General features: G+C 51.4%; 13 protein-coding genes across 13 annotated transcripts; 8 read left to right on the forward strand and 5 right to left on the reverse strand.

Annotated features, from left to right (window-relative positions):
- Window positions 1-572: 572 nt before the first annotated feature.
- CONPUDRAFT_154588 (short-chain dehydrogenase) lies at window positions 573-1830 on the forward strand (the record flags this gene model as incomplete). The annotated part of the gene is made up of 4 exons (XM_007771299.1): window positions 573-768; window positions 828-1011; window positions 1082-1317; window positions 1376-1830. 4 exons carry the CDS (start codon window positions 573-575, stop codon window positions 1828-1830), a joined length of 1071 nt encoding a protein of 356 aa, XP_007769489.1.
- A 2406-nt stretch (window positions 1831-4236) lies between these two features.
- Window positions 4237-5365, reverse strand: CONPUDRAFT_125363 (Diphthine synthase; the record flags this gene model as incomplete). Its single annotated transcript, XM_007771300.1, has 5 exons — window positions 4237-4619; window positions 4679-4948; window positions 4997-5121; window positions 5180-5251; window positions 5303-5365. The coding sequence occupies 5 exons, from the start codon at window positions 5363-5365 to the stop codon at window positions 4271-4273; spliced, it is 879 nt and encodes a 292-aa protein (XP_007769490.1). The 3' UTR covers window positions 4237-4270.
- An 877-nt stretch (window positions 5366-6242) lies between these two features.
- On the forward strand, window positions 6243-8417 carry CONPUDRAFT_82746 (cytochrome P450). Its single transcript, XM_007771301.1, has 11 exons — window positions 6243-6467; window positions 6523-6652; window positions 6703-6891; window positions 6941-7092; window positions 7144-7259; window positions 7311-7431; window positions 7484-7497; window positions 7552-7741; window positions 7793-7849; window positions 7911-7935; window positions 7997-8417. Exons 1-11 carry the CDS (start codon window positions 6257-6259, stop codon window positions 8337-8339), a joined length of 1548 nt encoding a protein of 515 aa, XP_007769491.1. The 5' UTR covers window positions 6243-6256; the 3' UTR covers window positions 8340-8417.
- Window positions 8418-8951: 534 nt separating this feature from the next.
- On the forward strand, window positions 8952-9976 carry CONPUDRAFT_73661 (uncharacterized protein; the record flags this gene model as incomplete). Its single annotated transcript, XM_007770921.1, has 5 exons — window positions 8952-8996; window positions 9225-9367; window positions 9412-9609; window positions 9668-9770; window positions 9872-9976. The coding sequence occupies 5 exons, from the start codon at window positions 8952-8954 to the stop codon at window positions 9974-9976; spliced, it is 594 nt and encodes a 197-aa protein (XP_007769111.1).
- Window positions 9977-10543: 567 nt separating this feature from the next.
- CONPUDRAFT_57895 (cytochrome P450) lies at window positions 10544-11075 on the forward strand (the record flags this gene model as incomplete). Its single annotated transcript, XM_007770889.1, has 2 exons — window positions 10544-10601; window positions 10720-11075. Coding segments are annotated over 2 exons (414 nt in total), but the record flags the coding sequence as incomplete, so codon positions are not given.
- A 748-nt stretch (window positions 11076-11823) lies between these two features.
- Window positions 11824-13947, forward strand: CONPUDRAFT_57346 (cytochrome P450; the record flags this gene model as incomplete). Its single annotated transcript, XM_007770844.1, has 10 exons — window positions 11824-12073; window positions 12126-12255; window positions 12309-12497; window positions 12556-12707; window positions 12760-12884; window positions 12937-13045; window positions 13102-13115; window positions 13169-13358; window positions 13410-13470; window positions 13605-13947. The coding sequence occupies 10 exons, from the start codon at window positions 11824-11826 to the stop codon at window positions 13945-13947; spliced, it is 1563 nt and encodes a 520-aa protein (XP_007769034.1).
- A 386-nt stretch (window positions 13948-14333) lies between these two features.
- Window positions 14334-15503, reverse strand: CONPUDRAFT_154592 (uncharacterized protein; the record flags this gene model as incomplete). Its single annotated transcript, XM_007771302.1, has 1 exon — window positions 14334-15503. One exon carries the CDS (start codon window positions 15501-15503, stop codon window positions 14334-14336), a length of 1170 nt encoding a protein of 389 aa, XP_007769492.1.
- Window positions 15504-15761: 258 nt separating this feature from the next.
- On the reverse strand, window positions 15762-17246 carry CONPUDRAFT_166060 (uncharacterized protein). The gene is made up of 2 exons (XM_007771303.1): window positions 17211-17246; window positions 15762-17156 (listed from the first exon to the last, which is right to left on the reverse strand). Exon 2 carries the CDS (start codon window positions 17121-17123, stop codon window positions 15858-15860), a length of 1266 nt encoding a protein of 421 aa, XP_007769493.1. The 5' UTR covers window positions 17124-17156; window positions 17211-17246; the 3' UTR covers window positions 15762-15857.
- Window positions 17247-17875: 629 nt separating this feature from the next.
- On the reverse strand, window positions 17876-19096 carry CONPUDRAFT_154594 (uncharacterized protein; the record flags this gene model as incomplete). Its single annotated transcript, XM_007771304.1, has 2 exons — window positions 17876-19009; window positions 19052-19096. The coding sequence occupies 2 exons, from the start codon at window positions 19094-19096 to the stop codon at window positions 17876-17878; spliced, it is 1179 nt and encodes a 392-aa protein (XP_007769494.1).
- Window positions 19097-19192: 96 nt separating this feature from the next.
- Window positions 19193-20608, forward strand: CONPUDRAFT_125372 (uncharacterized protein). Its single transcript, XM_007771305.1, has 7 exons — window positions 19193-19260; window positions 19329-19534; window positions 19594-19626; window positions 19681-19708; window positions 19762-19881; window positions 19938-19966; window positions 20032-20608. The coding sequence occupies exons 1-7, from the start codon at window positions 19213-19215 to the stop codon at window positions 20252-20254; spliced, it is 687 nt and encodes a 228-aa protein (XP_007769495.1). The 5' UTR covers window positions 19193-19212; the 3' UTR covers window positions 20255-20608.
- On the reverse strand, window positions 20585-21659 carry CONPUDRAFT_105621 (ketopantoate hydroxymethyltransferase). Its single transcript, XM_007771306.1, has 2 exons — window positions 21590-21659; window positions 20585-21526 (listed from the first exon to the last, which is right to left on the reverse strand). Exons 1-2 carry the CDS (start codon window positions 21648-21650, stop codon window positions 20643-20645), a joined length of 945 nt encoding a protein of 314 aa, XP_007769496.1. The 5' UTR covers window positions 21651-21659; the 3' UTR covers window positions 20585-20642.
- A 463-nt stretch (window positions 21660-22122) lies between these two features.
- Window positions 22123-23916, forward strand: CONPUDRAFT_166064 (uncharacterized protein). The gene is made up of 2 exons (XM_007771307.1): window positions 22123-23548; window positions 23615-23916. Exons 1-2 carry the CDS (start codon window positions 22127-22129, stop codon window positions 23702-23704), a joined length of 1512 nt encoding a protein of 503 aa, XP_007769497.1. The 5' UTR covers window positions 22123-22126; the 3' UTR covers window positions 23705-23916.
- Window positions 23917-24553: 637 nt separating this feature from the next.
- On the forward strand, window positions 24554-25240 carry CONPUDRAFT_154598 (uncharacterized protein; the record flags this gene model as incomplete). The annotated part of the gene is made up of 3 exons (XM_007771308.1): window positions 24554-24792; window positions 24846-24953; window positions 25009-25240. 3 exons carry the CDS (start codon window positions 24554-24556, stop codon window positions 25238-25240), a joined length of 579 nt encoding a protein of 192 aa, XP_007769498.1.
- Window positions 25241-26750: the final 1510 nt, after the last annotated feature.

Here is a 26750-nt window from a genome sequence, read left to right on the forward strand (position 1 = left end):
GGTGGTGAGTTCTTTCTTCAGCCCTGCTAGCAGTATTAAATAGGATCCCGCCTACACGAATCATCGCAAATACGTGTTGCCGTACGTTTACGCATTCAAGGGTATGCGGCGGCAGCGGCTAATATAACCTTTTTCAGAAATTCTATATGTCGGCAACCCCGCGTCCTGCTAGTCGTTGCTTCGGTCAGTGATTCGGGCTTGAGCGCTCAAGCCGGCGTACGCCCGGCTGCCGTGACCGCAAGACTCGGGCTCCACGAAGAAGGTGTATCGGCCTTGTATGTGACGCGTCTCTGCGGCAGCTTCCACCTTATCGCTTGGGCTACTGTATCCTCTGTTCCCGCTAATCATGGTGACCAATGGCCTGCGTGTTTGTTCATTACCTTATTTCGTTGAGTCACGGCGGAGACCTCCCTCGGTCTACTAGTCACGTCATAAAACTGCATATAATCGGCCCGATGCGACGATGCTAACAAGCAAACACGCTCCGCATATTCTCTCTGCACTCTAATAGTTTCAGAACTTCACTTCTGCTTCCTTCGGCAACTTCACCACAGATAACAATGAAGCTTTCTATGACCGGATTCATCAAGGACCAATGGTCCTGTATCCCTCCCGTCGTCCGTGCCGACCTCTCAGGCCAGACCGTAGTGGTCGTCGGCGCCAACGTAGGCATCGGTCTTGAGGCATCAGTCCACTTTGCGTCCATGGGTCCTGAGCGCCTCATCATAGCGTGTAGGAGCGAGGGCAAGGGCAAGAACGCTGTAGAAGGTGAGTAGCTAAATATCTTGGCAGTTGAATAGAACTCTAAGAGACGACTGGACAAGCAGAGATTGAACAGAGGACTGGCTTCAAACATACGGAGCTGTGGCTCCTCGATCTTTCGTCGTTCACGTCTGTTAGGGCATTTGCCGACCGCTTTGAGCGCGAGGCTGGTGCACTCGATATACTAGCGATGAATGCAGGCGTGTTGCCCGCCGAATACGAGGCCACCGTGGATGGATGGGAGAACTGGTATGTTTCCCCCTCAGCTGATGTATTTATCTCCCCTGACGACCTTACGCTTTTTTTTAAACCAATGCAGTACCCAAGTAAACCATCTCTCGACGTCGCTCCTACCCCTTCTCCTCCTACCACGCATGGTCGAAGCGGGAAAGAAGCGAGGTCGAGCAGCAAGACTTGTCATTACTGCGAGTGACGTTCACTATTGGGCCTCCCTCTCTCCATCTGTCCAGGAATCTCCGACGCCGCTTAAGCTCTTCGGGAGTAAGGAGTATTGCACACCCGAAGTGATGAAATCTAGGTACTACGATAGCAAGCGTATGTACATTATACTCCCTTCCAAATCCACAAGCCCATATGCTAATTATGCATCCAGTTCTGAATGTGCTGCACACCCGGGCCCTCGCCGCCCACCTCCGCACGCTCTCAGAGACACCCGTTACGCCCGTAGCCGTCAACCCCGGCTTCTGCTGGTCGCAGCTCAGACGCGATATGCCATCTAACCCGACTATGTGGCTCGCTGAACACGGACTTGCGTGGCATCCTGAGAAAGGTGCCCGTCAGCTCGTGTTCGCCGCGCTCGGTAAGCGCGGTCGGGAAGCCAATAGAAAGAGCAAGAGCAAGCATAGTGGCGAGCCCTCCCCTGAAGAGGATGAGATAACGATGCGCGGGGCGTATGTGAGCATGGGCACGACGCAGGAAGTGAGCGACTGGGTGCTTGGGGAGGAAGGCGTAAGGATGCAGGAGAGGATATGGAAAGAGACCATTGAGATTCTGAAGGGTGTTGATCCGCGGGTGGAAGGTATAGTGCAGGAGTTCCTGTACGCCTAGCATAGTTCTGGTCACCGTTTCATAAAGCACTTCATTGTTGACACTAGACATCTGATAGCTCTATACTAGTGGTTAATGCGGGACCGGAGTCGGTGTCTCGGCCGCTTTCCACCACTATGTATCTTCGGAGGCTAATGATCAGCCATGGGCCAACCATGGTCATCATGACTGACCCCAAAATAGGATTGATGATCTGTGACCCAGGCGGCTACAGCGAAAGCTGGGGGTCAGGTCGTTGTTCAGACTCGAAAAGCCTAAAACAGGAGGATTCGTGTGCTCACAGGATGCATAAGCTGAATCAGCGTATTGACTAATAATGCCATGAAAGCTCTAATAGTGTGCTTTATGGGGAAATGGTAAACGCGAGTCGACGGAAGGTCCACGTACATGAGGAAGTAAAGCAGGTTGTCTCGAATAACGATAGCCAGCAAAGAGCGAATGGGAGAGCGCCAGAACAGCGCGGTGGTGTTCACATGTACATAGGCGAGCACGAACGCGACGATGATTGCTTCGAGAAGTAGAAGCAAAGCGGTACCCAGTGGGTATGTCCATTGCACTTTCAACTGGCCTGAGGTTGCTGGGGCCGTGCTGCTGCAGACACTTTGCCCAAGCTGCCCAGCATGTCCTACTCGACAAAGGATCAAGGAGCGAATAATGCAGTTGGAAGGTGCGACTGACCTATATATGCAGGAGTTTCCATCGCAGCGATGCTCAACAGTAACAGTACAAATTCGACACCATGAACGACAATAAACATTGCTGAAAGAAAGAATATGACTCTGCTTGACCTCGAGTATAACGAGTAGACTCGTAGAAGCATCATGCCTGTGACATCATTATTCAGGCGAATCAGGATCAGCGAATGCAGTATCTTTCCTTGTATAATTGCTAGGATGACATAACCAATCAACACGATTGCTGAGATTAATGCGTAGCCTACTCACGGTTCGTCAGGTAAGTGAGGAGGTAAATCGGGTTGCTTACAGATAAAGCGTCATCATTCGCGCGAAGCGACAGTGTAATTTAGTGTCCACAGGCGACCTAACCTAGTGCAAAGGCGCTCACGCTTTCTGCAGAAGGTTTCTTGGCTTCAGTATCCATAACGCTCGAGCAGGCAAGATAATACTCACATCACTCAGAACAAGCAGCTCGAGCGTGAGAGCTTTAACAGCATGAAGAGACGTTTCTCTATATCAGCACCTCCAACGTACCAAGGTTTAATCTACTCCAATAGTCAGGCGATCTCATCGCTCTCATATTCCTTGACTTACATCGCCCAAATTAGCCCAAGAAACCGGAGCTATAACACGTGAACATCGAAGAGTGCCCTCACGAGAGGTAAGACATACTATTGCGTGTACGACGTTTACCAATGATACACCTTGCGTATAGGCATCCAGATCAGATTGGCACGAAAACACTGCAACGACAGAGACTGACCCATACTAATCGAATCTAGACCAAGTCAAAGACCGTCGCCAGGTCGTCAGATGTCCTAGACGGCTAAGGTAACACAGGCACGCACCTCAACGTCGAGATTGAGAACTAGGAATCGATGATAGTCAGCGAAGGACGGGTTGAAGTTGTGTTTTTTTCTGAGGCACGATACCGACGGAAGTCATAGATTGCGAGAGAAAAGCCGGCACCTATCAATCTCGGCAGCTTAAGATTAACCGCAACCGAACATAGCAAAGTCGACAAACTCACAAACAGCACGCTTGTAGGTTAGTAGCGCTCCCAACGCATTCAAAGGGTCCTCAGCCTCTCCGCTGACTACCGTAGAAACCACCGGAGGTGGTAGAGTGGTGGGAAGAGGAAAAAGTAGACGGAGTCCTCAGGGACTGTCAGAAAAACTGACCGTCGCTCACATAAATACCTGCCTTCCAGTCTTAGCCAGGGCTCACCTGATTCAAACTTTTCAAACTTTTAGACATGTGAATGGAAGCTAAGCGTCTAAGTTCATATGCCATGGCGACAATGAGAACTATCGCTTTCGCCTCGTACATTGCGCATTATGATGTCGTGTTCCGATTGTAACACTTACCTGCTCATGAATCCAGTCATAATGGTGAAAAGTATTGTGCAGAGAAGGATCATATGTAGTAACCCGGCAGCGCCATACGGAGGAGGTTGCGAGCTGCGGACTCCGAGGCGTTAGGTGAATGGATAGGCTCGTGAGCATGCGACAGCCGGAAGCGTGAGCTGGGGAAAAGGCTTTAGCGCTCAGTCTAGCCACGCCCGCCGATAACCAATACAGTATTATCTGTACTGGTTACTGGGCGAGATCGACGGCCGGACCTGGGAAGGTGGAGAACAGCTATCTTCCGAACGCCGAATGGCTTGTCTCAGATCGCGCTCATCCTAAGATGGAGATTTGAGTGAAGCTGATTATCAGATTCGTACGTCCGTTTAGATACTCAAGAACGATGGTTATTTATGATCATTCATCCAAATTACAGTTGTACACGTCTTTTGCTACGGACCGCCAGCTGTCACGGTTCACCGCAAAGTCTTGCGCATAATCTACCTCGAGATGATGCAGCCGCTTGCCGACGATGATGAGGCTATGTAGAGGCTCGCCGAACGCCTCTTCTGGATGAATATGAAGCTCTGCCAGCGTCCCGGACACGATCCGCTGTTCTTCCATGCCACCTACACGCGACAACCCGATAGCAAGTGTGCTGTCTGGCGAAAGGACGCCGTCGCCCCGAAGCTCCTCGATCTCGATAAGTTGAGAGACAGCCTGGGGGATTGACATGTATCGCGGAGGTTCGTAGATTTTCCGGCCTCTACGCGCATACCAATCAACGATGACGAATGCGTGCGATCAACGATGGGGTTCACGCACCGAGCAAGGTTCTCCTCGCTTTGCTCCTTGACTTTGATGTCAAGTAGGACCAAGGTGTGCAAGCCGAGTGCAGCATTTTCCTTGATGCGATCGTAAAACGAGTCGGGTTTCCATGTCTCCGTAAAGAATACGAGCGAGACTGCCTGGCCGAAGTTGTATAGTTGTAGGCCGCACGCCCCAACGGCGTTCATAATCGACGCGTTATGGATGACCTTGGTGGGGATGTTGAGAGCGCGTGCACGAAGAACCATGTCGATGTGCGTGGTCGCCCTAAGGCGCGGTTGGTACTTGGGGAGGAGCGAAGTGGCAAAAACTCACCCAAAAGGGTCTCCGACGACCAGCAGTGACACGTTCTCTTTGTCTGCATCTTTGAGGATGTCGTCGCTCTGCGTCTCGACCATGTCTCGATCGGCGACGATCAGGTCCTTCCCGTAGAACGCTTCCTTGCACAGAGTGAGCGTCAACCAGCAGGAATGTCGTTATCAGCGTGAAAAGACGCACCAAGCGCTCCTTTTTTACCATCAAGATGCTGGTATATGCCTCGAGGTACACCCGCGAGGAAGATTTGACTGCCTTTGTCCAATGTGTGAGAACAAAATGAGTTCAGTGTAGTATATCGTTTACCTCCAAGCCTCGAACCGTGATATCTTTTTCATCACAAAGACCCAGCCCGACGACGTAAAACATGATATCGCGACTGTTGACAAGATGGAAGGTAAGACCAAGATACCATTCTTGGCGCTTGCCCCTGTTACTCCCCGCCTCGGATACAGTACCGGACATTTCCGTGCTCTTGCTCCTCCACGTCATGCATCTCAGAACACCTATCTCACCCGCCAGCGCGTCACTCCTTAGGTTCGTTCCCAGACACAAAGTCTCTACCTGTTGAGCAGTGAACGTTTCTACCGGGAACCGTTCGACAGAGGGAGTCTGGGAGGGAAAAGGATGCCCGAGTAATGCCCGCATGCACTGGTCGGCCCGTCATCGGAACGCGATACGGCGCAAGTGATGCCCGGCGGGCTAGCAAAGCACCGACAACTTTGGAGAAGAAAAATGAAATGGAAGCCACAAAGTTGGACTGACCTCACCTGCTGCTGCGCTTGCCCTCCTCATCGGCTACCATCACTGCTTTCAGTATTACGTCGCAGCTCTTAAGCAGCTCAGCGCTGAACTCCCGGTGCTATTGGTAGTACCGGGTTATAACGCCTTTACTGCGATTGTAGCAGTTCTCCTTGTTGTGCACCAGTTCTCCACGTCAGCAATCTCAGCTCGGTGCGTTCTATTTATGGTGTCATGTCCATGTGCTAGCCTATTGTTGGGTGAGACATCGTCGGGTATTTAACAAAAGCGCCTTTTGCCCACCAGGAACCCACATAAGCTCGCGATTAGGCATTAGAAGACGGGCTAACCTCGACTGGCATACTTACGCGGGATCCGGTGACGCCCGCTCGCTTGTGACCTGGACCTGCCAAGTGGGAAGAAAGGTAGACGCCCATTATTGTTTTCTTGCAAAGTTCGAGCTCCCGCCTGCTTCATTACCATCACGTCCAAACTCGTAGCCGTCCTCAATCACACCCTATGTCATTTCCTGTGCCATTTCTCTCTCTGAAGGAGCTCTTCTGGTTATCGTGTGTCCTGGTCTCGACCTACGCTTTTCTAAGAGGTCGATCTTCACGAACAAGTATCCCGCACCCTCCAGGACCCAGAGGCATCCCGTTCATCGGAAGTCTTTTGAGCGTGCACCCTACTCGGCCATACACAACATTTGCGAAATGGAAGGCACAGTACGGTGCGTCTCTACTTATTGCAATGCGTTCTTCCCAGGGCTGAGGCACCATTCACAGGTGACCTCGTCTATTGCACCCTTGCCGGCCAACCTGTCCTCGTAATCAACTCTGAGCGAGTTGCTCGAGATTTAATGGACAAGCGCTCTCACATTTACTCCGACCGTCCTCAAGTGTCTCATGACATATAGTGGGTACATGAATAATTGTCTTATTGTCAAGCTGACATGGTCATTATAGCCTTGGCATCACTTCAAAGACAACACAGCTACCATACGGCGCGCAGTGGAGGATGCATTCTAAACTCATACAGAAGGTGCTTAAGAGGGATGCAGCACAAGCACACTGCGATACGCACTTGCGGCTTGCCATAGCGCTACTCTCTGACCTGTATACGGATCCTTCTAGCTTTGAAGAACACTTTCACAAGTTGAGACACTTTCTGCTATTCATTAACAAGTTTGACCCGTTCCTGAAGGCTTACAGCGTCGAATATTCTGCGCATTACTTATGGTTACGACATGACTTCCCACAACGACCCGTTTTGTACGCCGATGGTAGAGTTGGTGGAGAGATTGAAAGCTGGCATGGCCACGGTTCGGATGTTGACGCTTTCTGCGTTTCCCATCCGTACGTCTCACGTTAATAACTTTCTATTTCTCTCTGACGACGCCATAACAGTCCAAAAAATCCCTCCATGGATTCCGGGCGCTTCTTGGCAATGGAACGCTCACCGACTTCGAGGGTTGACAGTCCAGTGCGGAGACGAGCCATTCGACTGGGTGCAGGAGCAGATCGTAGGTAATTCCTCTGATATGGTGGAGCCCTTCGCGCTGATATCCATGCAGGATCAAGGGAAGACACCCCCGCACTCAATGGTTTCTGATCTCCTCCAGGATGACGACGTCTCTGCCGATCACATGACCTACATGAAAGCCATAAAGGACGCCGCCGGTACCATGTTCATAGGTAAAGGCGCGCGCTCATTTCGCTGTTATACGTTAATGTGTTGAGTTTCTAGCGGGATTCGAGACGGTTAGCTATGAAAGCTCGTCGGTGTCAAGAACTGATGACTGACCCACGCTACAGACGTACACCACTCTGCTAGCATTCTTTCTTACCATGGTTCTTCATCCTGATGTGCAGAGGAGAGCCCAAGAAGAGATTGACAGGTGTATTGGTCAAGGCAGTTTGCCCGTGTTCAAGAACAGGGACGAACTACCGTATGTCGAAGCTGTTCTCCGAGAGGTGATGCGGATGTACGTTATGCTTCCGCTAGGTACGCACGAGTTTCTTGTGATCCTATACAATATCTTGAGATAAGACGTAGGGTTGCCTCATTCTACGTCATCAGAAGACGTATATGATGGGTTCTTCATCCCAAAAGGTGAACTTTCCACGCATAATTATCTGAATGTCTGTAAACTGAACTCCATGAATCTCAATAGGAACAATTGTCCTACCGAACGCGTGGTACGATTCACTTATGTACTTCAATCAGACCGTATTTTGACTTCGCAACCCGTTGACACAGGCTGATGGTACGAGAAGATTCACGGTGGACTAGCACAGACGTGTTCGATCCATCGAGACATCTCACAGCTTCAGGAGACCTTGCTTTTACCTCAACGACAGAAATCTCGGGAAGCGCCGCATTCGGCTTTGGACGGCGCAAGTGTCCGGGGCGCTTTATGGCGGAGAACACACTCTGGATTACCATAGCATCCATTCTGGCGGCTTTCACAATTTCTCCGGCGAAGGGAAGCGAGACAAGAAGATCAGTAGAAATGAAGGATGGGTTTGCGCGCACTCCCGTTGCGTTCCCTTGCAACATCAAACCAAGAATGGGTTATGAGGAGTTATTAGGAAGGCTGTAATTGAACAACACCACTTCTCGCCGGCCATGTGGTGCATAGGCCGCCACATGCTTTGCATATCGAATGTTTATATATCGTTGATTCCTCACTTTGGCCCGCTGGACTAGGTTCTACTGCCACAGGCTTGAGTCCGCCGAAGTTAACCGCCATCGACCGATGCGCGCGAGCAATCACTAAGCAAGACTTTCTATTATTGGAGCTTTCTCTTGACCAGCATGCATCTTAGTCCCAACCTTCCATATCTTCGGAGTCCTTATCTCTGCGCCTAACCTTTCTCCCGGTAGCTCTCTAAGTGCTTTCAATGGAGCCAAGTCTACGCAGTGATTGACAGTAGGCCATGCACGTTGCTGCTGGATATAGTTTGAGTGAGCTGTCGTTTCACTGATTGTGGCAGAAAGCTAAAGACAAATCAAGGCCCTGTTATAAATTTAAGTTATGGCAGGCACTCCCATCGCTCTCCCTGAAGCCCGAGCGTATGTTAGAAGCTGATTGAGAAATAGCACACTCTGATGTGAGGTAGGCACCTTCAAGACCTTCACCGTATAAAACCAGATGCACAAGCTCTCCGGTCTTCGAACCATCACCACCTTACAGCTATTTGCGGCAGCTCTCATGATCTACGGCTTGAATCAGACCGCGCTCTCTTTCTACTCAGGAGTGTGTTTATGCGTGGTGTTAGCTCTTCTGCTTGCTCGCCACTCCGTAAAGGAGTATTTTCTTCTGAAGAGGCCCCAGGAACCCGAGGTATACCATTTTTGGGTAGTATTCTAAGCATAAACTTTTCTCGGCCATATCTCACCTTCTCGGAGTAAATATCTCACCTTCTCGGAGTGGAAAATGCGCTACGGTATGCACTTGTTTTTATGTATATCCTGTGTCTAACAGGCTACTCCCGCAGGTGGTCTCGTCTACTGCTCATTGGCAGGAAAGCAGGTAGTTGTCGTGAACTCCGAACGCATCGCCCGCGAACTTATTGACAAGCGGTCGCACATATACTCTGATCGTCCCTATTTGTCAAACGACGACTTGTAAGTAGAAGTGGACAAGGATCATATGCGCCTAACTGACGCAGATCAAACAGTATCGGAATTGCCCATAATACATCGCAACTACCGTATGGCCCTGAGTGGAAGACCCATTTCAGGCGATTTCAAAAGGTCTTGAAAGCAGATGCGGCGAAAGCCCACTATGCCTCGCACTTGGATCATAGCCGCCAGTTTCTCGTTGACATCTACAAAGCTCCTGCGCTATGGGAAGAGAACATGCGGAAGTGAGCGTCTCCATTGTCGCTGTTGATTCCTAACTTCAGCTGATCTATTCGATACAAGAATGACTGCGGCCAGTATTATCAAGCTGACTTACGGCTATGAAATTGTACCAGAAAACGACCCCTTCTGCGAACCAGTGGTCGAGTTGCTAGATCGGCTGAGGGTGTGTCTTAATCCTCTTCGATCTGTGACTCTCTCTGCCTTCCCGCTGCGTGCGTTTCTAAGTTCTTTCCATAGATTTCTTCATCTAACATACATGCTTAGTCCAGAAAATCCCTGTTTGGGTTCCGGGTACTTCTTGGCAAAGAGACGCTCAGAGATCAAGAGAGCTTGCAGCTCGTGGTCGCGACATACCCTTTGCTTGGGTAAGGGATCAGATCGTGAGTATCAATACAAAATACGGTACATTGCTCTGTATGGGAGACAGGCTTCTGGAAAAATTCCACCTCGTTCGTTGGTATCAGATTTGCTTCGGGAAGATAGTGGCGGTATTGATACAACTAGTCGCTTATATGATATCAAAAACGCCGCTGGAACAATGTTCACGGGTGAATTAATCTTGCATTTTATACGGAGCAAGATTTCTTATATCATGCTCCACAGCTGGGTTTGAGACGTTATAGCCAGGTTTCTTATTTCCCAACACAAAGGCGGCTGATCACGAGTTCGATTACACATCTTAACAGACACATACAACGCTACTGACCTTTTTCCTAACAATGGCCATCCATCCCGAAATTCAACAACGTGCGCAGGCAGAAATTGACAAACGTCTCGGCGAGGGAAACTTGCCCTCCTTTGAGGACAGGGAAAAGCTGCCTTATATCGAGGCAGTTCTTCGCGAAGTGATGAGAATGTATGTTTTAGTCCCGCTGGGTAAGTACACTATTGTATTTGTATCAAGGACCTCGCTAAAGGTACGCTTTAGCATTGCCGCACGCGACCGTCACAGACGATGTATATGAAGGGTATTTCATTCCCAAAGGTAGGCTTCGTTCCAGCGTTCTTGAACAAGGGAAATTTTTGATGGGCTCGGCAGGAGCCCTAATTATTGTTAACTCGTGGTAACTGCCTTCTTCGACTGATTGTTTCTGCGGTGTCATTTACCTGAGGTCAACAATTCAGGTTAATGCTACGGGAAGATCCGAGGTGGACAAACCCAGACGCGTTCGACCCCTCTCGACACCTTACTGCCTCTGGCGAGCTTGCCTCGAAATCCACGACCGAAATTTCGGGAAGTCCAGTGTTTGGTTTTGGGCGGCGTAAATGCCCCGGGCGATTTGTCGCAGAGAATACTTTGTGGGCTGCCATAGCCTCCATCCTAGTGGCATTCAAGATTTTACCGGCTGATGAAGCAAGGGGCCGGAAAGTAGTAGAATTCAGGGAGGGCGTCGGACGCATGCCTATCTCGTTCCCTTGCGTTGTCCAGCCGAGAGAATGTTACCATGGAGTATTGGCAGACTTATAAACATGGTGAGGTCATCGAACTACAAACTGGGACGTTTCAAAGCGTATCGTCTTCTCTGTAAACGCCATCCGGCCTTGAGAAACACGTGCCGTATGATCTTTTTATTGTTGTTCATATGTTATCCCATTGCTCGGAATCTTAGTCTATGTAACCTTCGATCCTGCATGAAGGGTTGTGACAAACCCTTGGTCAAGGCCAATCTTGGGTCAACAGATATGCACACTGCATGATCAATCCGGATTTTGCGCCATTGGACGCCACAATGGACCATTATCAGAATCCGGAAGCCATTTCCACAAGTCTTAATTTTAGCCGTAACCTTCCATTTCTCTGGGGTCCTTATCTAGAGCTTGAATGTTTTCCCGGTGATTCTTCCTGTTGTTTCACGGTGAACTAAAAATAAGCACGGTCTCGATGTCTTGCGAACCTACACGCCCTACGCCATGCGCGGTCTCAGATTAGTTGCGACATAGAGATGGTGCAGAACGCAGGTGAACATGGCACACATGACATGTTTACTGTATATCATTGAATATCTTCACATTCACGCGCTTCCATCGCTCTCCCTTGAAACCCGACGACTTACATGTCAGAAAGTTATTGCATTTGACAACTGCCCTTATTATCTGGCATTTACTCTACAATGGTCGAAGTAAGTATAGCACCGCCTCAGACTTTAAAGTCACCGGGTTGGTATAAAGTCAAACAAACTCGGACTCCGCTCCTTGATTCGCCAGCCTTCCCAACAATGTCTACAGCAGCTCACATTCTCAACTACTTAAACCCCATCGAACTTTGCCTTTCTCCGAAAGCATGGGTATTCCTGGTACCGGCCCTTTTTCTTGCCTATCACTCCGCGCGGGAGCGTCTATTTTTGAGAAGGCGTGGCGGCCTTCCCTTACCTCCAGGGCCTCCAGGTCTACTGATGTTGGGTAGCATTCTAAGCATTAACTTCTCTCAGCCATACCTAACCTTTTCGGAGTGGAAAGCACGCTACGGTATATGCCTTTTCAGTCGTACCTTCCCAGGCCTCACTTGCTACGCCAATAGGGGACATCGTCTACTGCTCTCTGGTAGGTACACCAGCTGTCATTATTAACTCAGAACGCGTTGCGCGAGAATTGATCGAGAAACGGTCCCAAATATATTCCGACCGCCCCCGCATGTCAAACGATGCTTAGTGAGTAGATTTCTGCATCGATAACATATGTTCCTCTCACTTCGCCTAATTAGCCTCGGCGTCGCTTCTTATACATCACAACTACCATACGGTGCTGAATGGAAGGTACATTCGAGGATGTTGCAAAAAATCCTGAAACCGGAAGCGGTAAAGACCCGCCACAGCTCTCACATATACCAAAGCCATCAGCTTCTCGCAAGTCTATACAAGGATCCTAAAAGTTGGGATGAACACCTACGCCAGTGAGTTGATCTGTCATTGCGGTGATTTCCTTAATTTGACTGAGCGATGTTATGCAAGAACGACCGCAGCCAGCGTTATCAAACTGACATATGGCTACGAGATTAAAGCAGAAGCTGATCCCTTCTGTCAACCAATGATCGAATTTATAGACCTGCTGAGAATTTCTATGAACCCTTTTCGAGCTGTGATTTTCTCGGCATTCCCGCTACGTGAGCGACCAAGATCTTTCGCAGCTTCGCTCGTTTAACGTGTATATCACAGTCCAAAAGGTCCCTCTTTGGGTTCCGGGAACGTACTGGCAGAGAGATGCTCAGCAAACCAGACAGCTCGCATATCGTAATCGGGACCAGCCCTTTGACTGGGTGCTGAACCAGATTGTGCGTACCGTCTCGCTGATTTCAGTCCTTTGCCCTGAATACGACACAGGCTTCTGGAAAGACACCACCTAGCTCATTGGTGTCAGAGCTACTTCATGAAGAAGATAGCGGAATCGATGACGAGGGCCGTTTATACGCTATCAAAAATGCTGCTGGATCGATGTTTACAGGTACTTCGACTATCTTGTCTATCACATCCATGCTCTGATGCAATACTATGATCTAGCGGGTTTCGAAACGGTACGCCACGTTTTCACCCTTCGTCTTAACTGACAGCCAACTGTATTTAAAAGACATATACCACCTTATTGGCGTTTTTCCTGACAATGGCCATTCACCCAGAAGTTCAGATTCGGGCACAATCGGAAATGGACGTGCGCCTCGGCAAGGGAGTTTTACCCTCATTTGAAGACAGGGACAAATTACCCTATGTTGATGCGATTTTACGGGAGATAATGAGAATGTATGTAATGTTGCCCTTAGGTGAGTACACTATCTTCCTTGATATTGAAGTTATCTGAAGTCGCGTAAAAGCGTTGCCGCATGCAACTACCAGTGACGACATCTACGAGGGATACTTTATCCCCAAAGGTAAGTGTGTTTTTGGTGATAATTACGAGCGAGGCTTGATACGATTTCCAGGGTCTTTGGTTCTTGTCAATTCATGGTATGTGATTCTCTTTGTATGCATGACTCCTTATGATCGGTCTCACGCAAGTGATAATCCAGGTTGATGTTACGCGAAGACCCCAGGTGGACAAATCCAGAGGTGTTTGACCCGTCTCGGCACCTCACCACGTCCGGGAATCTCGTCTCAAAAGTAGGTACGGAGATCTCGGGAAGTCCAGCGTTTGGATTCGGGCGACGTAAGTGTCCTGGGAGATTTGTTGCAGAAAACACTTTATGGGCAGCCGTTGCTTCAGCCCTTGCAGCGTTCAAAATCTTCCCTGCTGACGAAGGGAGGAAGCGTGGAGGGGTGGAGTTTAGAGAAGGCGTCGCGCGTGTACCTATCTCATTCCCTTGCGTTTTCGAGCCTAGAGAAGGTTACCGTAGTGTGTTGGCGGACTTGTAAATACACCAAGCTTATATGAGTACATAAGGTGCTATCCATGTTTTGTTCCGTATGAAGATCATGATGGAAAGTAGCAGAGTCGATTGTGACGTACACCGGGCGCCGAGATAAAGTGCTTCATCATTGGTCGGTTTGGACCAGTGGTACGTAAATTGGATGTGGTTAATCATCGCGAGACTTTGATAGGGAACGTTTCTCCGCTTTCTCCAAGCTTTTTTTCGTTGGTCCTACTGATATGCACACGATGTTAACGCTACCTAACATCATAAGTACAATATACAAATCGGTTGAAAAGCTAGTCATGAAAATGGAAAGGATAGATAAGTCAAGCACCAACCTCGCAGAAGGGTTTAGACTCACTTTTAGAAATTATTACAGTCCTATAGTCAGGATGAGCTGATAGCATACCATCTTTCTTTCGAATTGCGATATATACGGGTCTTTTTGATAGTCAACGCGAATTCGACGGAAGTTATAGCGAGCTTTTGTCCTATCATCTCCGCGGCTCGGCGAATACCAATTTCACTTTTCCGTTCTGCCTTTGTAACGTTGGTCAACGTAAGACTTGATAAATGGCACTTCGATCGTTGGATAAAGCGTCTTAAAACCGCAAAGTTACCCTTTGGCGGACGCGCGATCATGAGGTTGGATAGGGAAGGGAGCGTGAGAGCATCGAATATAGAGTCCAGGTGTTCTTGTTCGAGATGTTCCCCCCGCATCCAAAGCGAGAAGGTCCGCAGGTTGGCGGACGACATATTGATCCACCCCACTGGTGAAGGTATTGCGTTCGCTACTATGAAGAGCTCGGCAAGGTTGGGAGAGGCAAGGAAGATAGCCCTCAGAGCTTTGCCCTCGAGAAAATACTCCGGGATCTCCAGAGTGAGCGAGATAAGGCTTGGCCATGCACGCCCGTCAAAGATGCCCATCACTTGGTAAGAGTAGGTACAAGCATGCATATGCGTGAGACGATTGAGTAAGGGGGTGGGCACATGCACATGATGATCAAAGAACATGCCAACAAGCGACAGGTGCGTTAGATTTGGGAACTCGGCCGCCAGATTGAAGATCACTTGGTAGGGGATTGTGTAGCCCATTCCGTGTAGATCCATTCCCTTTACGTTCTCAAGCACCAGTGAACTTTGGATATGGCTAAGGTTTGCCTCTTTGGCAATTGACCAGGAGTCGAAGTGTCGCCGAGGATTGAGGATCAAGAACACCGAAGAAAGCCGAGATCTACTCAACACCTGTACCGGGAGAGGAAACGGGTCTGAAGACGTCGATGCATCTCCCGCAGAGGGAGCTCTGATCAAGTTCCACAACTCGGATGTGCCTAGCGCAACACCCCTCCATCCGCGGCAGACTTGGGCAACGTTCAGAGCGCCAGATGGGTGCGCTACGACTCCCCTCGAGCTAGGATACCTGTGTATGGAAATCCCGTTCACAGGTTGAATGGTTGCTCGTGCACTGAGAACGAAGATCTTGACTAGCAGTTCGAAGGGAAGGTGATGTATGGCAGGAACGGGCTGCGATGAAGAGATGACAGCCTGGCCTGACATGACGAAATCTGTAGAGCAAAAGGGCTTATGAGCTGGGAAATACGCGCTCGGTGCACCCAAAGATGCAAATAGTTCAAGGACAAATCGGGGACAAGGGTTATGACAAGCTGCAGTGTATAACAGCCCCAGCCGTGTAGATCGATGGAAGGCGCACGCGGGAAACGGAGATGCTTATTTGGACCGTAGGAAGAAAAGAACTGGCTTCACAGCATGACCTGACCGGCACAACTCCGATAGCCGCCCGTTGACATTCGGATTCAAAGTTTATTGAATAGTACAAGGTACACTGAAGTTGTACAACATCTACATTACAGCTAAATGATGGCCTTACGGAAATTCTGCCACTGCCTTCACTTAAGACAAATCCAAACTGTACCACCTTTGCTTAACATCACGATACACCTTGGTCTCCTCCATGCTCTCCGCGAAGCCTATAGCCGGTATACGTAGCTCCTTCCCTAAGCTAAGAGCCGCTCGGTGGATCGGGGTCTCCTGTGGCTCAACGACCTCCGACTCCGACTCCTCTGACTCCGACTCCGACGGGTCCGGTCCCACGTCTGGGAGGAACGTCAGGCTCGATAGGGCGCATCCCGAGCGACTGACAAAGCGACGCAAGAAACTGATGTTTCCCGCACGCGGACCGGTGACAACGAGATCAGTGAGCACCGGGAAAGTGAGCGAGTTGAAGAGGGGGCCGAGTTCCGTCTCGCCTGCTTCCTCGTATACGTAGCCAGAGATAGCAAACGTTCGGAGATGCGTCATCGTGGCTTGCCTGCGCCGTGCGGTCGATGTAAGGTGTTTCGCCACTATGAAGATCTCGGAGAGATTTGGGGCGGTGGTGGATAGGACCGGGAGGAGTTCCTCTTCGAGCCATAAGAGGGGATGGTCGAGGACCAGGCACCGCAGGTTCTGCCACCCGTTTGCATAGACGATGAAGTTTTCTATTTCATTCGAAGCCTCAGGGTGGTGCACATGGAGGTGCGTCAAGCGGTCGAGACATGCAACGGGGCTCTGGTGTGACCACAATGTGAGTCTGATCAGAGTCAGATGGGTGAGATTGGGGAATTGGGACATCCACTGGCAAAGCGTAGAGTTGTCAAAAGCGGACGACCCTTCGACATCGATGCCCGTCACGCCGCTGCACAGTGCGTTTTCCGGCAGGAAATCAGTAGCGTTCGGGTCCCGTTTCAGTTTCGTGTAGTTGCTGAGATCAAGAGTAATAAACGTGGGAAATGGCGCTGCTCTCTGCATCGGCACGACGGGGAGAGGGAGGGAGGTCGTCAGCACATCTTGGTCACTGACGGCGTCGATCTTGACATGGGTCCACAGTTTTGGTACGTTGAGCGCGACTTCTCGCCACCTGGCGCAAACCTGAGCGATGTTGGGCGAGCCGAGCGGGTCGACTTCCACGCGTGAGGGGCTGAGGAAGTATGGCAGAACGTCGCACATAGGGCGGCCGCGCGTGGGCTTGACGTCGCGCTCGAGACTTCGCGAGAAAATCTCTGCTAAGAGCTCGACGGGGATGCGATGCACAGCAGGCGTATCTTGGGGTCGCAATGCCATAGCCAGCTGGTCGACTGCTTCATTGGCGTCTTTAGCAGCCTGGGATATGCTTGCCATCGTTTAGTCCTATGTCTCCGTATATATCTGGGGCTGTAGAGCAGATTTAGTAGCTATTAGTGTACCGGATAGCTGCAGGATGCTCACTTCGACTTCTGACGTGCTATAAACGTGTGGATCGAGGGCTGTTTGTTCGACTGAAGTTAGAGGGAGGACTGTAACGATGGATATTAAAAGCGCGGCGCGATGGCGGTCGCGACAATGATTCTTGTGGCGTTAGCGTGTGATCACGCTCTGTCAGCTGCCCATGTCGGTGAACCCGCGCCGAGGTGTGAATGCCAAACTGCTCGGCAATGCCCAGCGACAAAAGGCGCTTGACCTTGTGTCCGCCGTGTGGCCGTCTGTGCGCTGAAAACGATCATCTTGGCTGAGAGCTCGAAGGAAAGCTGGCTTATGCGCGGTTTATGGCGAGATGCGATGCAGAGATGCGATCCTAGCTTGATATGTGCATATGGTGATGATCGCAAGCTGGTTCATCAGCTGGTATCTACACAGTCAGTGCCCCTGAAGATGCATGAGGGCTCGAAGGCAAGCGTTACGACATACCGGCATAATGACCCCGGCAGTAATAGATTGGTAATAGATGGATGGAAGGAGTTGGAAGGAGCAAGAGATGCTAAGCTGCATAGAAGTATCGGCTTCGGCATGATCCGATTACTACAACTCCGATTGCCACCCGCTCACATGGCAGTTAGAATCAAGTTTATGATATGAATGATAAGCACTAGTATCCGGCATATACATGCACACAGCTAGCTCGACGGAAGATTGCAGTCAACTGAAAGTTTTACAGGAACTCTGCCATCGCCTTCATTTATGTAAGACGAATCCAAGTTGTACCACCTTTGCTTAGCCTCACGATACACCTTTGTCTCCTCCAGGCTATCGGCGAAGCCTACCTCCGGTATGCTTAGCTCTTTCCCTAAACTGAGAGCAGCTTGCTGGATTGGAGTATCCTGCAGCTTAACATCCTCCAACCCAGCTTCAGATAACACGGAGTCGGACGCCAAGTCTGGAAGGAACGTGAGACTCGATAGGGCACACCCCGAGCGAACGAGGAAGCGGCGCAAGAAATCGATGTTTCCTCCGCCCGGACCGGTAACGACCAGATGGGTGAGCGCCGGGAAGGTGAAGGCGTCGAAGAGGGGGCCAAGCTGCGTCTCGTCTTCTTGTTCGTATACACAGCCGTGGACGGCCAATGTTTGCAGATGCTGCATCGTGGCCTGTCTGCGCGGCCATGTTGATCTAAGTCGCTTTACGACGAGGAAAAGCTCGGTGAGATTGGGAATATTCGTAGATAATTTCGGAAGGAGGTACTCGTCGAGGAAGAGAGGGGGCTGGTCGACAACTAAGGAGCGCAGGTTCTCCCACTTGCGCTCGACGATGAAGTCTGTCACCGCCATTGGATGTTTGGCGCCGCACACGTGGAGGTGCGTCAAGCGATCGAGACAGGGTGAAGGTATGGGTAATGGCCATTCTATGCTCAAGCCAACACCAGCGAGCGTAAGATGGGTGAGGTTGGAGAACTGGGACAACCACTGGTATAGAACAGGAAGTTCAAGCAGCCAGGAGCCGTTGATATCTATGCCTTTCACACCACCGCATAGCTCGTTCTCCGGCAGAAACCGGACGTTCGGATGATGACTCAGTTTTCTGGAGCTGCTGAGATTGAGGGTGATAAATGTGGAGAAGGGTGCTGCCCACTGGACAGGCCGGATGGGGAGAGGGAGTGAAGCTACAAGATCTATGTGGTCGATCACGGCGTTGATCTTGACGTGGGTCCACAGCGCTGGCGTACTGAACGCGATGTGTCTCCATCTGGCGCACACCTGAGCGACGTTGACGGAGCCAAGTGGGTCGGCGTCGATTCTCGAGGTAGCGGGGAACTGTGATAGAAAAGTTGGACGACCGCGCTGTCAGCCGCCCACGTGTCGGCGGTCCCGCGCCGAGGTGAATGCCGAGCTGCCCGGCATTGCTGCCTAGCGCCAAAAGGTGCTTGATCTTGTGTCCACCGTCGCCAGCACCAACCTCATCCCCCTAATCCTCACCACACTCCTTACGCTATTTTTCAACCTCACAATATCACTAGATGATATCACGCCACTCAAAGGCCTTCATGGCCATAATCGTCTGCCTGGTGCGTTTTTCCCAGTTCCCTACCTGCCCCTTTCAAGCTGACTCCTTGGGACGTCGTTGGCTCTACAGGTTCTCGTATCCACCCTCGCCCTCTTTCACCCTCCCTCGCGCGCATATATGAGCCCTATCACGGGCGATTTCTTTGGGGAAGGTGGTGTGGAGAGGGACTACGGTTCCGACCGCTGGAGGCCACCGTACGACACACAGCCTGGGCGGAAACCGCCGCCAACAGAGGGAGGGGTTATCATGTCGAAATTGGGGAATGAGACGGCCAAGTGTGTTCTTTGACTGTTTTATGCATGGCTTTCGAGACTTACGTGCATCAAACACAAAGGGCTGAGCTCGGTCGCGCGACTTGGAAGTTGATGTAAGCTGGCCATTCTACATACAGGCGGTATACGGAGTGCTAAACTATGGCTAGGCATACCATGACCCTCCGATATCCTGAGGTGCGTTCAGCATGTCTTAATGCCTGGCACCATATTGATAGCATCTTCGACAGAATCCAACACAAGATCATCGAGATGCGCTGGAGTCGTACTTCTACCTCACATCCCGACTATACCCCTGTGGAGAGTGCGCAGCCGAGTTCCAGCAACTTTTGAAGAAATTCCCTCCCCAGGTGCGTTTCAGTCACTCGAATAACGATACCGTTTCCAATAAACCACCTCCCAACAGACCTCATCACGACGAGCTGCAAGTCTATGGTACGGCTAACCTTTACTCTAGGCCCCTGCACATTGTACCAGACGGACACTGACCATGCTCACAGGTTATGCTCAGTACACAACGAAGTGAACGCCCGTCTGAAGAAGCCCGCCTTCGACTGCGCAAACCTGGACGCAACGTACGACTGCGGGTGTGGCGACGATAACGCTACGTCAACATCCCAGGCGTCAGCAACGGGCGTTGCCGACTCTGACCCGATGGACCTCGAGTTCGACCTGTCGAAGGACGAACTGACAGGCGCAGGACTGATTAAGGGCGGACGATGATACCGGCTGAAGTTTTGATATCTTGGATCCTGTGGCCGCCGCTGCGGATGTATTTGTTGAGGTTGAAGCTTATGCTTTTGGGTTTACGAGCTTTGTGGAGATATTTGGGAGGTTTGGACCGCCATTGTGGTTCTCGGGCGCCAATGCGTTGCGCATTACGTACAGGGTATATAATACGGCTTTGGTATAATAGGTGGCTCGCTTTCCCCCCACATGTTGCTCGTTGTAGACAGGCTTCCCGACTGCAAGGGACGCTATCACTTTCCGCTCGTTCGCTATCGCTGTCTAGTCATAAATTCGTGTTTATTGGGAAACAATCATGTGTGGTATGGTGAATATATACTGATAAAGTTACAAATTTGGTGCTGGGGCACCATAAAAGGGGATTCTACTCTGCTTTACTCGATCGAAGTACCCAACTCTGGTCATCCATCATCTCAAGAAACTGGTTGAACTGCTCAGGATCCATGTGATAGCTCTCCTCTGCCACGCTCGGAAATGACCCGTCCTTCACCGCATCCACGTAGCTCGTGATGCCCTTCTTCACCTCGCCCTTGACGTCCGCGAACCTCCGCACGAACTTGGCCTTGTGCCCAAGCCAGGTTGCCATCACATCATCATACACCAATACCTGCCCGCTCGTCCCCGGCCCCGCTCCTATGCCGATCGTTGGAATCTTCAACCGCGACGTGATGTACGCGCCGAGCTCGTGAGGGATCGCCTCGAGCACCATCGAGAACGCACCCGCATCCTCGAGCGCAAGCGCTGCCTGCAGAATCTCCCTCGCCCCCTGCGCCGTCCGCCCCTGCACGCGGTACCCCGACAGCGCGGTGTGCCGCTGGGGCATGAGCCCCACGTGCGCCATCACCGGTATGCCGATCCGCGTAAGCGCCCGCACCGAGTCCACGATCTCGATCCCGCCCTCGATCTTGACGCCCTCGACGTGTCCCTCCTGGAGCATGCGCACTGCGGCTGCCATCGTCTCCTTGGGGCCCTCGAAGTAGCTGCCAAAGGGCATATCGGCGACGAGGAACGGGGCGGCGGTGCCACGCGCGACGGCGCGGCAGTGGTGGATCATCTCAGGGAGGGTGAGGCGCGTGGTGCTGTCGTAGCCGAGGCAGACCTGGGCGAGGGAGTCGCCAACGAGGGTGATGTCGACGCCGTGCGTGTCGCATGCACGGGCGGTGGGGAAGTCGTACGCGGTCATGACGGTGATGGGGATCCCGGAGGCGCGCTGCTTGTGCAGCGACTGGATGGTGACCTTTTTGCGGGCTTTGAGCAGTGCGGCTTGTCGTTGAGGAATGGGAGGATAGTAGGGTGGAGAGGCGAACACACCTGTGGGCAAGGATCCTGTCCCGGTTGGTGTTGTCTCCTTCACGAGTGGACGCACGCTCATCCAGCGCCGTGTGCACCCTCGGAGGTGTGCTGTTTGGGGAGATATCCGAAGAAAGAGCATTGGAAGTCAAGTGTTGGGTGGTCGCGTGCGAGATGATTATCAAGGCGTCGAGAAAGCCCGTGTGCAATGGTAGGGTAAGCTGTGGGTGTGCGAGCAGGCAATTAATAGGCTGAATTAGAGATATGGTGTCATGTTCCGAATCGTACTAGATCCAGAAAACGGATGAGTTGAGGTTTGTGCGTTTGGATGAGGCCACGTCTTGCCGGAGTCGCCGTTGCCTGACAAAATCTGAGTCGACTGTCTCGGGATGACGGATCGTCGCCGGCTGTCTTCCGTGCCGGTTCCGATCGGCGCTTGTGCCTGATAAGTCAACGCGATCGACAAGTTGAACTCGCAGCACGTGACCAGTCGCGCCCATATCGGGAACCTTTCTGTCGTCATTTCATTCCCACGCCCCTTACTTCTCTACCACCACCATGCCACTCACTCGCAGGCAGAAGAGACAGCAGTCTGCCTCGGCACAACCAGATCTCACTCCGACCAAGCCAGCATCTATCCCGGCAGAAGCCGAGAGTGTTCGGAGCACAGACGATGCAGACAGCGTCGAGAACGACGAAAACGCCTTTGTCGACAACGGATTGGCCCTGAAAGCGATTGCTCAAAGGCGTTCTCTGGCAGGCAAATTAGCACGCACACCCCAGAGTGCTCGCGTGAGCCCCGCACTGCAGGACATCACCGACGAGTTCCTCTATCCTCCCTCTCCTTCCCTTCGCCGCTCCACTAAACGTGCTACCCAACCCGTGCCCCATTTACCGGGAACTGCCAAGCTTCCAGGTCGCCCGCACAAGCCAAAGAGCCTCGCGTACCCTAACGATCCGCCCAAGTGGCAACAAGCGTCCTCATTGCCACCTTCATCTCCACTTCCGACGACACCAGAGGCACCTCCCAACAACAACATTGCCCCCCACCACTCGAACCACCGCTCGACGTTCGCTCACGAATGGAGCATCGTTCCCAGTTCTGACCCGTTCGGAATCCTCGCTGCTGAACGCGTCTTCCAAGCCAAGAGGGCAGCCGCACCATCGATGAAACCCTACTCCCGGCCCAAACCCAAGCAGATCCCCACTCCTACTCCAACCCCTCGCTCTCGCCTCCGGCACTCTGTGGTCCGCGAGCCCAGTCCAGTCGTGCCCACCAACGACGAGGATTTTGATGACTTATACATGGACATTCCCCAGCACAACGACGAAGACGACGAGATCGACGACTCTCCCATTCCTCCCCCGATCTTCGTCCCCTCTGCCCTCGACCCATCTCGCGCAACTGCAGCGGACCTCCCTAGTAAGGGCACCCGCGATCCCTTGCGGACGCCTCACAAGCGCAAGCACGGCAAGGTCATCAATACCGGCACACCATCATCTAGCGACGTTCCATCTAGCCCTTCTCCTGTCAAACTCTCTCGCGCTCCGCTGGCGGACAAGACGGATGCACCAGTTCATGGAAGCGAAGGCGGAGACGACATGACACCGATGCAGATTGCAAAGCGCGTAACGCGGGGCTCGCGAAAGAAGCCGCGCACAAGCAACGAAGATTCACTCAGCCCACGGCAGCACGTCAAGAAGCTCGAGGCGCTCCTTCCGCAGCGTCCACAGCGCAGCACACGGCGGAGCACGCGGCTGCAGGAGCAGGAAGATTACGACGCGACATGGGACGTTCTTCCTACAGGCAAGCGGAAGACGAGAGCTACGAGCGCGGCTGCGTCGAAGGCTACGTTAAAGGCCACGCGAAAGCCTCAGTCGCGAAGTACGGCCAAGCCAGCGTCACGTGCCGGAACGAAGGGGAAGGGCAAAGTCGCTACGGTTGTCAACAGTGATGACAGCGGCGATGAGGATAGAGATGTACGTCGCGCTCTTGCATACCATGGTGCCTACCCTGAATGCATATCCTGACTCTTACTCCCGCAGAAGCATGCGCGTGAGACCCAGGCTCGCATCGAGTACTTCAGGAAACTGGAGGAGTACCATATCCACGAGGAGAATGTTTACGTGATATAGAAGAACCCGTATTTAGGAGAAGAGGGTATAAGGGAGCGAAGGGTGAGGGGAGGTTGCGGACGTCAAGCTGTGCATAATGTAACGCTATGTCTTGATTTTTGTGCGCGTTGATCGCTATTCGCTATATTCTACAATATGTCTAGGTGTTATCTTATGCTTAATTCAGTGGCTTATGTACATGTGTATGCCATATGTCTTGTTGTATAATTCGTGTTTGACTCGGAATGGATGTGTAGTTTGGTTTCTGTGGCGAGGCAAGTCTCCGCGCACGTCTTTGTTGGAGCTCATTAGGCTCGGGATCTTTAAGGTTTAAGATTTCAGACTCCACCGCGGGCGCTTATTCCCGTTGCCTTTTAAGGTAACTTGGGGTTTCAGGGAGGAAGCTCTCGGCTATGCTCGACCACTCCGGATCCTCCACTGACTTGTTTTCTCTTAGCCCGCCGACTCACACTCTGCGCCCCTCTGCTATGCTACGTTGCAACGCCGAAGCCTCAGAGTACGCACTCATATTCATCCGAAATACTTACTCACGTGCCTAGGCTAGACCACAGCGTCCTTTGTACGCACAGCTTTAGACTTCAAGTTGATAGAAGGAAGACGTCCAAAAGCGACGCTGATAGAACAACAGGCCACTTCCATGATGAAATCTCGATCTTACGTTAGATTTTGAGGCGCGGCCTGGTCCCTTCATCTCGTGCCAAAGCTTTAAACGCTGACAACACAGCAACTGCTCAGTGCGTAATTGCGCCTCTATCAGAAGTTTCCTGGATCTTTGTTCTGATCAGCGACGGACGGAAGAGGTTTAGCGGGGAGTCTGGCCATGTCCAAGACATTAGACGCTGGGTTATCATGAGGGCGTACAATACCGCCGTGCTCAAGATGAACAAACAGGCTGCAATCGGCTCGTTTGTTCTTCGTACTGCGCTATGCAATGGCATGGACTTCCACCCGAAGAAGATTTGGCGCTATCTCAAGGACGCGCATCTTGATGGCCTGCTGCTCCGCGCGCCGGACGCGCTCTTTGACTCTGCTTGGCTGAACACGGATAAGTTGCAGCTAGATCGCCCTCCTCAGCCTTTATTCAGGAGGTGAGCCTACCTCTCAGTCTTCCGCTTGACCGTGACTTACCGAGCGTCTACAGTTTTGCTCAGTTCTTCGATACCCCCACCAACGCGAGCGGTGCCCCACTGACGCTTGGATTTGAGGGTTTCTTCAGGGGCGCATACTCGTATCACTTCCACAACTTCTGGTACGTACACCAGTCTTCATCTACCTCCAATGAACCACTCATCACTCATCCATAGGTGGAAACCATTCGATACCACGCGGAACTGGCCTGACCTGGGCCCTCGCTTCATGGCTGGAGAGATCGTGGCTCGTGGTGCCGCGAACCCGGACCTCGACCCGGATGAATGGGACGACCTGCTGTCAGACGACAAGACGGACCTGGACTGGGCTACTGTGCTCAAGCGTACTTTCGAGTCATTCGTTCGAGGCGAGCGCCCAAATATGTACGGCGAGTGGATCAGGTGGTAACCCGCGCGATTGAGGCAAACTACGTACGGGTTTTAACAATCATACCATACTACCATAGTAACAACAGTATATAATATCTTACTACTTAGTACATAGAAGTTTGCAGCTCTGCGAGGAGTCGAAGGCCTATTCCCGCTACCTTAGGTAGTGGGTCTCAGCGCAACTCGTGTACTAGGGATCCCTGCCAAAAATCAGCTCAAACGAGATCACGTGATATTTTGACCCCCGCTTCGCTTTCCGCGCGCGCATTTTCCTTCTTTAGGCATATTTGGGATCCCGATACTGAATCAGCGCGGTCGCTACTCTTCCCCCGCTTCGCCCCCTCACCGTGCTGGCGTTCTAATTTCCATATCATCAACCAATGTCTTCCTTTTCCTCAGTTGTTTGCGATGTTCATAGACTATACACAGCGGGAATAGCCCGATAAGTTCTCGGGACTTATGGTAGAAATATTGAAGACGTATTTTAACTTTGTTTTGCAGGAAAAGCGAAACTTATTTGGTACTTAGCGGGGAGATATTCTGATCAAATTATCTTTTATGACCAAATTGGCCGTGTCACGTGTAAATCGCCAAACTTTATTCAAAATGCGTCCCTGGTAAGTTCCAAAACAAGTCTCGCTGTCCTTGCAAAATTTCATTAAACTGCATCCACAATAATTCCACAATAAATTTTGAGAACTTATTAGGCTACTCCCCCTGTGTATATATGCCTATCCATGCGGATGTGTTATCCATGCCCATGTCTATTCCCATGTCCATGCGGACAATTCTCACTCAATGCAAGCACCTAATTTGTTGTCAAGTTCCCGTGACAATGTGGATATTAACCAATGCTGTACTGGTTCTATGGATCTTGTTGGTCCCACTCTCATTGCTATCAGTATAGGTGATATAAGGCAGAGATCCAACAATTGTTCTTTGGCCCTTCCAGTATTTTCAATGTTGATATCTCGACTGATAGAGTCCTTGCCTCTCCTGGAAATCAAGGTGCTGTCCGAATATCAATGCGGTGGGCCAATGGAGATCCGTGAGGTACTTTCACTCGTTAGGTTTCCCTTAACGCCCACTAAAAGAACTCCCAGCCCTGCTCTTACCAATGTGTTGATGAGTATCGGATCATCATCTAAGACTTAAGGGCAAACAAAAGGCTGACTCCCCTTCTCCTTCCCCTGCAAAGAAGAATGCTCCGTGATACGGGGCTCGGGTGCGACGTAGTATTACATACCCTACTCTATACCTGTCTATAATGGCTGTATATTATACACTCGCAATTTTACAGGGTACGCTCGAACTATTGCATCAATGTCTAGGTAGCGGGCTTTTGCTGCGCGCGCGTGGCCCTACGTTATAATATAGTGGATACGAAAAGCTGGTGCGGCGGGCGTGAACATTGACACGTGATTGCATACGAGACCAGAACTTCAACCGCAATTGCCGGCTGCTGGTCTCTTCGTCTCTCTCCATCTCCTCTCTCGACTGGCAGGCCGGTTGCAGGTTTTCATCATCAG

The sequence above is a fragment of the Coniophora puteana genome (genome assembly GCF_000271625.1).
Source record: "Coniophora puteana RWD-64-598 SS2 unplaced genomic scaffold CONPUscaffold_7, whole genome shotgun sequence".
Lineage (NCBI taxonomy): Eukaryota > Fungi > Basidiomycota > Agaricomycetes > Boletales > Coniophoraceae > Coniophora > Coniophora puteana.

Bases quoted from the DNA above. Each gene is read 5' to 3' on its own strand.
- CONPUDRAFT_82746 (XM_007771301.1), top strand. From the start codon at position 6,257: ATGTCATTTCCTGTGCCATTTCTCTCTCTGAAGGAGCTCTTCTGGTTA. The intron at 6,653-6,702 runs GTGGGTACATGA...TGGTCATTATAG, and splicing joins CAAGTGTCTCATGACATATA to CCTTGGCATCACTTCAAAGA. The intron at 7,936-7,996 runs GTACGATTCACT...CCGTTGACACAG, and splicing joins ATTGTCCTACCGAACGCGTG to GCTGATGGTACGAGAAGATT.
- CONPUDRAFT_166060 (XM_007771303.1), bottom strand. From the start codon at position 17,123: ATGGCAAGCATATCCCAGGCTGCTAAAGACGCCAATGAAGCAGTCGAC.
- CONPUDRAFT_125372 (XM_007771305.1), top strand. From the start codon at position 19,213: ATGATATCACGCCACTCAAAGGCCTTCATGGCCATAATCGTCTGCCTG. The intron at 19,261-19,328 runs GTGCGTTTTTCC...TTGGCTCTACAG, and splicing joins TGGCCATAATCGTCTGCCTG to GTTCTCGTATCCACCCTCGC. The intron at 19,882-19,937 runs GTGCGTTTCAGT...ACCTCCCAACAG, and splicing joins TGAAGAAATTCCCTCCCCAG to ACCTCATCACGACGAGCTGC.
- CONPUDRAFT_105621 (XM_007771306.1), bottom strand. From the start codon at position 21,650: ATGAGCGTGCGTCCACTCGTGAAGGAGACAACACCAACCGGGACAGGA. The intron at 21,527-21,589 runs GTGTGTTCGCCT...CACTGCTCAAAG, and splicing joins GACAGGATCCTTGCCCACAG to CCCGCAAAAAGGTCACCATC.
- CONPUDRAFT_166064 (XM_007771307.1), top strand. From the start codon at position 22,127: ATGCCACTCACTCGCAGGCAGAAGAGACAGCAGTCTGCCTCGGCACAA. The intron at 23,549-23,614 runs GTACGTCGCGCT...TTACTCCCGCAG, and splicing joins GCGGCGATGAGGATAGAGAT to AAGCATGCGCGTGAGACCCA.